The sequence below is a fragment of the Pimephales promelas genome, chromosome 5 (genome assembly GCF_988280905.1).
Source record: "Pimephales promelas chromosome 5, fPimPro1.hap1.1, whole genome shotgun sequence".
NCBI classification, from domain to species: Eukaryota; Metazoa; Chordata; class Actinopteri; order Cypriniformes; family Leuciscidae; genus Pimephales; species Pimephales promelas.
This window is the reverse complement of record NC_142773.1, coordinates 41,271,558-41,283,459: the sequence shown is the minus strand read 5'-3', so window position 1 is coordinate 41,283,459 and position 11,902 is coordinate 41,271,558. Positions and strand designations below refer to the sequence as shown.

General features: G+C 33.5%; 1 protein-coding gene across 1 annotated transcript; it reads right to left on the bottom strand.

The window, feature by feature from the left end:
- Positions 1-322: 322 nt before the first annotated feature.
- Positions 323-7,073, bottom strand: ccl25a (C-C motif chemokine ligand 25a; the record flags this gene model as incomplete). The annotated part of the gene is given in 7 exon segments (XM_089131709.1): positions 323-1,139; positions 1,141-1,209; positions 4,864-4,975; positions 5,271-5,388; positions 6,428-6,506; positions 6,937-6,971; positions 6,974-7,073. Coding segments are annotated over 7 exon segments (588 nt in total), but the record flags the coding sequence as incomplete, so codon positions are not given.
- Between the last annotated feature and the right edge of the window lie 4,829 nt (positions 7,074-11,902).

The following is an 11,902-nucleotide window of genomic DNA, read 5'->3' as shown; positions in this document are numbered from 1 at the left end:
GCACAACATGTCTTGTATTTCACGGTAAAGTGAAAGTAGGTTACAACACAATTAAAACTATTTCATTTCTTCTGAAAGGGATTATTAGAGAAACTCAAAACATGTCAGATTTTCCCACACTTTGTTAGTTTTCAATCAAAATTCAGAGATTTTTTTTATGAACTCATGAACTAAATTCTCTCAACCGATCTACATTGATTTTATGCCTCAACTATTACTCATTTAGGGATTTTAGGAGAACCATCTGATACTTAACTTAAACATAACTCAGTTTCACAACTTGCATCATGTAAAAAAAAAAAAAAAAAAAAGATAAATCCAGTTGTTTTTAAACATTTTATTTTTTATTTATGAGCAAAAATCGGCAATGTTAAGAATATTTAATCAGGAACTCAAAGAGCTTGTGGCCCAGTTTCAAACGAGCCAAACAATAAAACTCATTTCATCACGTCCTCTATAAAGATACTTTCTGTCGAGTGTTAAAGTGAACATTAAATGTGAAAAATAGTAGTTCCACTTAAATAATAAACTCTACTAAACATATAAAACCTCACCTAAAAAGACAGAGTGAAGAAATTGAGATTTACAAATCTGTGAACATTTGATCAATACAAAATAATCACTTAAGCTTCCAAATCATAATTTACAATGCATTATAATACCGTACAAACTCCAAAATCACTTGTCGGTGCGTCTGCTCTATAATAAATTCATAAGGAAATAGAAGGATTATCTGTGTGTCTTGCAAAACGTTCCCACCCACAGCTAATTATTGTCTAATATTTTATCACACTGGCAGTTTATTTTAGATACCGTGGGGCAAAAAGCAGTCAGTCAAAGTGTGCAAAGTGAAAGTTCATGAGGCAATAGCTTAATACGACCCTATACAATTAAGCTCTGTTATAAAACCTAGTGAGCTGCCTACATAGCAAGCATCATATACTACATACTTTGCAAAAGGAATTCAAATATACTTTATTTTTATGCTTATTAGATTATTATATTGTTAGCTTAGCAACATGCAGTGCCGAATTGTAAGTCTCCTGTGCGGCACTGATATGCACTTAGAAGTAGACATCAAGGCAGCTCACGAGGTTTGGTAACAGAGCCTGGAAGTGAGGGTCACAGCAGCATGTGGAAAAGGGGAAATAATGGCCATCTCCCATTGTGTGGATTAAACCAGCAGTCCGTCAGTGAAGCCACAAAGGTCTGGAAACAGGAAATACCACCTGATGCCACAGGAAGTGGAAAACACAGGAAGTACTGTGAAGAACACCAATCAATCCATGCTGAAATATGCGCTCGGAGAGCCGGAGCTCAAAGAAAGAATGTGATTGGCCGAGACACTCGGGCAGCTTCCCCTATGGTCCTCTCGCTTGTTTAGCCCCTTACATTCTGTGCGTCAAAAGAAAAAGAATTCAGAATTTTACATTCAAAATATATTTCTTTGACAAAGTTAATATTTTAGAATTATTTTGGATGCCATTTTTATGATTATATTGAATTTTTGTACATTCAAGGCAAGACACCAAATGTTAGGGTTATAAACTTTGAACCGATTGATGGATGTCGCATACATTCCCTATAGTTGATTAACTCTTTACCCGCCATTGATGGAATTTTACGTCATTTTTGAGACAACTCTTCGATGCCATTGACTGAATTTTATAAGATGCTTCCCCACTATTGATAGAATTTTCCATTTTCTATTAGATAACTCTTTCCCGCCATTGAAGGAATTTTCCGTCTTTAAGAGACAATACTTCAAATTCCATTGACAGAATTATCCGTCTTTTATGACACAACACTTCCCTGCCATTAACAGAATTTTCCATCTTTTATGAAACTTTTCCACTATTGGTGGAATTTTCCGTTTTTTATGAGACAACGTTTCCTTGCCATTAACGGAATTTTCCATCTTTAATGAAACTTTTCCTCTATTGGCGGAATTTTCCGTTTTTTATGAGACAGCGTTTCCTTGCCATCAACGGAATTTTCCATTTTTATGAGACTTGTCCTCTATTGGCGGAATTTTCCGTCTTTTATGAGACAACGTTTCCTTGCCATTAACAGAGTTTTTCGTCTTTTATGAAACTTTTCCACTATTGGCAGAATTTTCCGTCTTTTATGAGACAGCGTTTCCTTGCCATCAACGGAATTTTCCATTTTTATGAGACTTGTCCTCTATTGGCGGAATTTTCCGTCTTTTATGAGACAACGTTTCCTTGCCATTAACAGAGTTTTTCGTCTTTTATGAAACTTTTCCACTATTGGCGGAATTTTCCGTCTTTTATGAGACAGCGTTTCCTTGCCATTAACAGAGTTTTTCGTCTTTTATGAAACTTTTCCACTATTGGCAGAATTTTCCGTCTTTTATGAGACAGCGTTTCCTTGCCATCAACGGAATTTTCCATTTTTATGAGACTTGTCCTCTATTGGCGGAATTTTCCGTCTTTTATGAGACAACGTTTCCTTGCCATCAACGGAATTTTCCATCTTTTTTGAAACTTTTCCACTATTGGCGGAATTTTCCGTCTTTTATGAGACAACGTTTCCTTGCCATTAACAGAGTTTTTCGTCTTTTATGAAACTTTTCCACTATTGGCGGAATTTTCCGTCTTTTATGAGACAGCGTTTCCTTGCCATCAACGGAATTTTCCATTTTTATGAGACTTGTCCTCTATTGGCGGAATTTTCCGTCTTTTATGAGACAACGTTTCCTTGCCATCAACGGAATTTTCCATCTTTTATGAAACTTTTCCACTATTGGCGGAATTTTCCGTCTTTTATGAGACAACGTTTCCTTGCCATTAACAGAGTTTTTCGTCTTTTATGAAACTTTTCCACTATTGGCGGAATTTTCCGTCTTTTATGAGACAGCGTTTCCTTGCCATTAACAGAGTTTTTCGTCTTTTATGAAACTTTTCCACTATTGGCGGAATTTTCCGTCTTTTATGAGACAACGTTTCCTTGCCATTAACAGAGTTTTTCGTCTTTTATGAAACTTTTCCACTATTGGCGGAATTTTCCGTCTTTTATGAGACAACGTTTCCTTGCCATTAACAGAGTTTTTCGTCTTTTATGAAACTTTTCCACTATTGGCGGAATTTTCCGTCTTTTATGAGACATCGTTTCCTTGCCATTAACAGAATTTTCCGTCTTTTATGAAACTTTTCCACTATTGGTGGAATTTTCCGTCTTTTATGAGACAACGTTTCCTTGCCATTAACAGAATTTTCCAACTTTTATGAAACTTTTCCACTATTGGTGGAATTTTCCGTCTTTTATGAGACAACGTTTCCTTGCCATTAACAGAGTTTTTCGTCTTTTATGAAACTTTTCCACTATTGGTGGAATTTTCCGTCTTTTATGAGACAACATTTCCTTGCCATTAACAGAGTTTTTCGTCTTTTATGAAACTTTTCCACTATTGGCGGAATTTTCCGTCTTTTATGAGACAACGTTTCCTTGCCATTAACAGAGTTTTTCGTCTTTTATGAAACTTTTCCACTATTGGTGGAATTTTCCGTCTTTTATGAGACAACGTTTCCTTGCCATTAACAGAATTTTCCAACTTTTATGAAACTTTTCCACTATTGGTGGAATTTTCCGGCTTTTATGAGACATCGTTTCCTTGCCATTAACAGAATTTTCCGTCTTTTATGAAACTTTTCCACTATTGGTGGAATTTTCCGTCTTTTATGAGACAACGTTTCCTTGCCATTAACAGAATTTTCCAACTTTTATGAAACTTTTCCACTATTGGTGGAATTTTCCGTCTTTTATGAGACAACGTTTCCTTGCCATTAACAGAGTTTTTCGTCTTTTATGAAACTTTTCCACTATTGGTGGAATTTTCCGTCTTTTATGAGACAACGTTTCCTTGCCATTAACGGAATTATCCGTCTTTTATGAGACTTTTCCACTATTGGCTGAATTTTCCGGCTTTTATGAGACGTTTCCTTGCCATTAACAGAATTTTCCGTCTTTTATGAGACTTTTCCACTATTGGTGGAATTTTCCGTCTTTTATGAGACAACATTTCCTTGCCATTAACTGAATTTTCCATCTTTAATGAGACTTTTCCACTATTGGTGGAATTTTCCGTCTTTTATGAGACTTTTCCGCTATTGGCTGAATTTTCCGGCTTTTATGAGACGTTTCCTTGCCATTAACGGAATTTTCCATCTTTAATGAAACTTTTCCACTATTGGTGGAATTTTCCGTCTTTTATGAGACAACGTTTCCTTGCCATTAACGGAATTATCCGTCTTTTGTGAGACTTTTCCAATATTGGCGGAATTTTCCGGCTTTTATGAGACAATGTTTCCTTGACATTAACGGAATTTTCCATCTTTAATGAGACTTTTCCACTATTGGCGACATTTTCCGGCTTTTATGAGACAACGTTTCCTTGCCATTAACGGAATTTTCCATCTTTTATGAGACTTTTCCACTATTGGCTGAATTTTCCGGCTTTTATGAGACGTTTCCTTGCCATTAACGGAATTTTCCATCTTTTATGAGACTTTTCCACTATTGGCTGAATTTTCTGGCTTTTATGAGACAACGTTTCCTTGCCATTAATGGAATTTTTCATCTTTTTTGAGAGTAGTCTTTGGGGAAAAATGCTTTTTTTTAATAAAATGTACCCACATGCATGAAGGTAGAATGAAACTTTAATTATTATTATTTTTTTTTACAGAGGCTCTCTTCTTTATTATGATATATTGTATATTCAGATATTCCTACAACTAAATATTCTAGGTATTATGTGTATTAATAGGAGTATTAAAGCCAATGGATTGCAAATAAAACATAAATTAAGATCTCCTATACATATACATTTTAAAATGTACACACCTTCCTCTTCATAGATGAGGATGACTGCATTCTGTCCACCCTCTGCATGATTTCATGGACCCATTTCTCTCTGGGATCAGCGCAAAACATACGGCCTTGTCTCAGTGTGAAGCTGCAGAACATTGCATTGAACATCATTAACCATGAGGTCTGATGTAGACAGAATAACAGTCCAAATTGGGTGAGTGCATTATCACACCTCAGAGTCAGACGTTCAAACATGTTATGCACACACGTCCCATATGGAAAAGATTAAAACTCAAGACTCATATATTTTCTACCTGAAACATTATGAGGTGATAAATAGACATGATAAATTTAAATCTTTGAAGTTTGACTTTTTACACACAGTCTAAAAAGTGCACAAAATGGACATTTATAAATGATCATAAATATATGTTGCTTACACAATGGCAGGGATGTTGCAGCCTCCGTCCTGCTGTTGTTTTCTGTAGCTGGTCACTCTGTTCTTCATAGACTGTTTAACTTTTCTAACATACCGCAGGCAGCAGTCCTCATACGAGCCTAGAGATACACAACATATCATAACTATATGTCCTTTACAGGTGGATGATTCAGTGATTGTGTCACTAAGAACGATCTCTAGCTTAAATGTAAAATCGACTTGGATTTTTAGGTCATTTCAACTTAAATTACATTACACAGACCTAAATGTGTTGAATCTTGTATATCTTTTGCAATCAAGTTAAATTGCTTAACTTATTTTGATAAGTTAACACCATGTAAAAATACATGTTATCGTAACTTTTTTATTATATCATTTTTTTACAGTGTAAACATTTTATTTTTTACTTAAAAATATGTTTTAATACTATGAATAATTATATAATTATTAAAAATATGCACAGCAAAGAAAACATAAATGTTTAGTACCCATATGATGTATATCACCAGTACTTAATTTGTATTATTTCTTTTATATTTATTAAATTTTATTTGCTTTTATTTTACTAGGAGTGGAACAATATGAGTAATATAATATTAGAGTAATAATATATATATATATATATATGAAGAGTTCAGATGCAAAAGCCTCTAAATGCCATTTGAAATTTTCTTCTTTAGTGATGATTTTTATCAAACTTGTATATTTAAGTTCAGTAATTTCACTTAAATGGCAATGATAATTACCTATTAATTGTTATTTAAGTGAAATTACTGAACTTAAATATACAAGTATATATATATATATATAATCATTTAGTTATAGTTTCCAAAAAGACACATTAGCCTAATGCATAATGCAATAATGCAATATCACTAAAACGTATGCTAAACATGATAAAAAAAACAGACTTTGTTGCATTGCATGATTGATTTGCTGCACCATTAATTAAGATGTTTGTTTTTTAAAATGAATTTGAACAGGCAAAATGACTATTTGAGTTATTTGTTGTAGTTCTGAGTCTCATAAGTGCCAAAGATGATGCAATAACAAATAAAGCACATTGCAATGAGTTACGGCATGTTTTGCAACCTCAAAAAGTAACACGATTATTTTAAACACAGGCTTAGTTGCATCATCATCATATGTGGCATTTACCTTGAGCCAGTGTGAGGTAGAGGACGCCCAGGAGGACGATGAAGAACAAGACGCTGAAGCGCATGATATCCCAGTGTCTCTACTGTGCAATGAGACAAAAAATCACAAACTGAGAGTGTTTATACAAGAAACCTTATCAGCAGCACCTGAGGCCGGTTTTCCCAAACACAATATCCTTATTTCTCCAGCCTTGACCCTTGGACATCATTAACAGTGAATATAAAAGAGCTTTATGAGTTGTCGAAAAAGCCTTGATCACCTCTGAATAAAACAAGCGACCATATACATAAACTTTATGGGTTGCATATAGAAAAAAAAATGTGTTTCCGACACATTAATGTTAATTCAGCTTTAGTAAATCATTAATGAATATGGACTTGAACGCAGTGAAATCGCAATCATCACAATCAAGTCTGCATCTCAGAGAAAACAGAAATCCTCCAGCTTTATATCTTCAAAGGAGTTTAGATTTGCTGTTAAACATTGGCGTAAAAATGATGTCGCCTCACCTCGTGTGTGAAGAAAGGAGAAAGCAGATTTTCTGGATTTTGTGCTCGTTTCCCATCTGCATTGACTTATAAAAGGCCCAACCCTGACACCTGAGCCAGGTAAAGCCACATCCCTCACACAGAAACCACTCATCAGATCAGTTTACTTGAGAACCACAGTCAATCAAGATTTGCTATTTATTACTGGCTAACCACAGTATAGCATTGGTGGGTTTCCCTAATCTTTGCTGGTCATCAGTGCTTGCAAAAAAATGTACAAATATTTAAACACTACATCCAGGAAATGTAGATGTTACGAGCTGATACTTTCCTTTAAGCCATCAAGTTCAACTAGAAGTTTGGAATAATTAAGATTTTAATAATGTCTCTTCTCACCAAGGCTGCTGTCTCAAAAAATTAAATTAGCTGTTTTCTATGTGAATATATTGTAAAATGTCATTGATTCCTGTGATCTCATACTTCAGAAATCACTCTTATATGATGATTTAGTGATAAATAGCACACTCTAAACAATGCTGGGTTGTTTTAACCCAACTTTGGGTCAAATATGGACTAACCCAGCCGTTGGGTTAAATTTTTACATTACATTTTTAACCCAACATTTCGGGTTTGTCCATATTTGACCCAAAATTGGGTTAAAACAACCCAGCATTTTTTAGAGTGTACACTCTAAACAATGCTGGGTTGTTTTAACCCAAATTTGGTTCAAATATGGACAAACCCAAAATGTAATAAAAAAATGTACAGTTGAAAGTGAAAGCTTTAAAATTACATTTTTAACCCAACATTTGGGTTTGTCCATATTTGACCCAAATTTGGGTTGAAACAACCCAGCATTTTTTGAATTTCAGAAATCTTCGCTTTCATTAAAACCTATGGGTTAGTTGAGTGACCTCGTTCAATTTGCATTATAGTGTTTCTAAATGACACATCTATAGATATGTGAGAGATTATATAGATATCACAGGGTTTGTTTTTTTTTTAATATAAAATATGGGCAATTAAATATGTAAATATCAACTTTCAGATTAATCTCTTGCTGTGATTCTGCGCATCGGCTATTCAATTATTCAATTAAATTGTCAAAATTCAATTTTAAATATTAATAGTTTATATTAAGTTTAGTAGTTGATATTTATAATAGTAGTATTTTTGAATGTAAAAAATATATAAATAGATATTAATAAAAATTATATCAAAGTCATTTATACATTCTGTAAAAGTTAAGGGACCAAACCAAATTTGCAAACGTTTCTAATTATTTTAACTAATGCATCAGCACATGAACTTGTACTATTTAGAAGTACATGCACATTGTTCGTAAACAAAATGCCACTCTATGCCAGTTCTGGTGGCCCATCTTACCCCAAGGGTCTAATTTGATCTTTTTATTTCAAACAAACAAAAACCATCCAATCTAATAACATTAAAATGTCCCTCTTTAACAAACGGAAACAACAAAAAACAAATAAATGAGATGAATTAACCTCATAATAGTTTCTCGGCTAACTAAATCCCGCACATATTGATATTTCGATGAATTGACAAAATGTAAAAATAGCTGTGTTTTACCCCGTCTTACCCAATATCATTCCAGCATTCACAAAATGTGCTTTTTGCACAGAAAAAAAAGTGTAATCGTGACTTTTACACAGAGAATAAAAACAGAAAGAGATTTCCCTAAAAAAAAATTCGAGCACGATTTCGTTCCACTCTTTTATTATTCAGATTTCGTTTTTTTGACGTGATTTTACCCAAACAAAATCTAAAGTTGGAGTAAATCTCAGTAGAATTTGCACATGATGTGAATTTGATCAGAAGGTTCCCTGTTCATATAATCAATATGGTGTGTGTGAAGTCAAGGCTTAGAAAAACAGAATTAAAGTTTACATAACAGCAAGCTGACAATCAGAAAGCGAAGTGCCACGCTAAAAGGTTTTTAGGAAACATGAGATGCGGTAACATCTGTGCTTTTCAGCTGAGGCATGTTTGTGTCTCTCTTCTGAGGTCGAAATCTGATGAACTTCTCCTGTCACTCGCTTTTTGTATAATTGCAAAATGTTAGAGAAGTCTAATTCAACACAAGTCAAGTTTAAACAGCCTGCGTTTGGCTCGCATTTCCTCAGAAACGCTGCAAGGCCTGGATTTCACCTTGATGGCTTGTGTTTCAGATGTTTCTCATTACATAACACATGCATGGCAAGAACTGGGCGACCCTCGTCAAATTTGTATAAATTTGTTTCATGCAAGCCAAATGAAAACATGCTTTAATAGGTAGAATTATGAAATTGTGGAAAAAACTAAGAATTGTGTATTTTGACCTTATGCTTCATAACCGTGTTGGTCTTCTCATACATACAGTAAATCTCAATGTTTTGGTTAATGATGCATTCCTATTGATTATTATGCATGTGTATTATTGATAGATTTAAATGCTTTAATTATATATATATATATATATATATATATATATATATATATATATATATGAAGAGTTCAGATGCAAAAGCCTTTAAATGCCATTTGAAATTTTCTTCTTTAATGATGATTTTTATCAAACTTGTATATTTAAGTTCAGTAATTTCGCTTAAATAACAATTAATAGGTAATTATCATTGCCATTTAAGTGAGATCACTGAACTTAAATATACAAGCTTGATAAAAATGATCATTCTAGAAGAAAATTTCAAATGGCACTTAGAGGCTTTTGCATCTGAACTCTTCATATATATATATGTTAATGATTTAATGACTTAAACATCTATCACATAATGGCATCAAATAGCTTTCACAAAAAGATCAAAAAATCATGCACAAACAACCACATTTACTGTCATCTTTTATCTTGAACGGCACTATAACATGCCTTTTTCATTATTAATCAAAACAATGAAAACTTAATGTATGCAGTTCATGGTTTGATGGTCTTTATGCATTTATCAGACACTTTTATCCAAATGCATTGGCTGCTAAAGCTAATTTCTTATTTTCAAAAACATCAGAAGTGGTAACATAAAGCTGGAAGTGAATGTTTTTGATAGCAATATTTAATAAATTATGGCAATGGTATTATGTGAACATCTGGCATCAGTCAGCATTAATAGAAATACGTTCATAGCTTGGAATAATTAATATCTTTTTAATGTTTTTGGAAACAAAATGTCTCACCAATGCTGCAAAAATACAGTAAAAACAGTAATATTGTGAAATATTATTATAATTTTAAAATTACTGTTTTCTATGTGAACATGTGTTAAGTGTAATTTATTCCTGTGATCAAAGCTGAATTTTCAGTGTCACATGATCCTTCAGAAATCACTCTGATATGATGATTCTTATATCAATGTTGGAAACTGTTTTTGCTGCTTTATTATTAACAATATTAAGACTAAGTAAAATATTATTTAATGAATACTTTTATTCAGCAACACTCTAAAAAATGCTGGGTTGTTTTAACCCATATTTGGGTATAAAGTGGACAAACCCAGCCATTGGGTTAAAATGTAATTTAAAAATGTAACCCAATGGCTGGGTTTGTCCATTTTACCCAAAATTGGGTTAAAATAACCCAGCATTTTTAGAATGGCGTATATAAGATGAAGATGAATACATTTGGCCTGTATTGTGCCAAAAATAACATCAGCGCGAAGAAACAAAAGGGACTCCATAGGATTTTTAAAAAATCATAAGGACGAACTGGAGCGTTTATTTCCCAAGCTGTTCTCTATCTCATGCTGTATCATGTTCTGACAGCGTTTCGCATCATATTTCAAACTCTTCTGTCACCACAACATTAAATCATGTGTTCTAATGTGTTTCACCTTTGGGCCCGTGTTTCCACTTCAGGGACGCTCCGATGTGGGAATGAGGGACCATGCGATAGCGTCGGTCACTGTTTATGATGTCTCACTTTCTTCAGAGTTCATCCATAGCAAGAGCTGAATCATTTTACTTTCGACAGAGGCAGTTTTCTTTTGTTTGTTTCCCACGGTGTGTGTGTGACGCTCCTTCTCTATTTTACCTCAGACCAACAACATGGTGAGATTGATAGGAAAATGGGAATGTGTGCTGCTACTTTCTTATAGTAAAAAAAAATTATTATTTTAACAGTAAAAAGACAGTTTTTTAACGGTAAAAGTTAATTAACGGAACGTTTCCGTATACGGTAAATAACTGTAATAGATATCATGGGCCATTTCAGGTAATTTTACTGTAAAATACTGTTAAATTTACAGTTTTTGAAAGTGAAAAGAACAACTCATTGTATAATTTACAGTGAAAAACCGTAAATTGACAATTCCCACAATGCCCTATGTGACACTTCACATTTAAAGTTTTTATGTAAAATAACTATGTTTCCTCATGGTTTTCTTGTTTTGTTTTTTTTCTAATCGGGGTTTTATGTTACATTAATGTTGTTAAATGAATGTTTATTGCATTTTTAATTTAATGTGTGTTACCATGATGGTGTTTAATGACACTGTGCAGCTTCTTTAAGTTTAAACCATTGTGTGGGCTTAAGATTAGCTTTGATTGATCATGTGACTCATCACTGCTGTTATGATTGGTGGTTGCCAGTGTATTACAATGGTACAAAACAGATATCAACACTTCAATAGGTTGATGAATTAACATTATATCAGATAATGAAATACGGTTTATTACTGTAAATTTTAAATTAAGTCTGTAAAACCAATAAGGTTGCTACCGTATTTTTGACGGTAAAGTTCTGGCAATCACAGCTGACGGTTTTTTACCGTAAAAATTACGGTTTTATTTTTACACATACTTAAAGTTGTTTCAAGGTGACTGTAAAGAATCTCTCATCAAAGAATCATGAAGCACAAGTGTTTCACAAAAATATGAAGCAGCGCAACTGTTTTCAGCATAATAATAACAGTAAATGTTTCAGCATATTATAATGATTTGTGAAGGATCATGTGACACTGAAGACCGGAGTAATGAT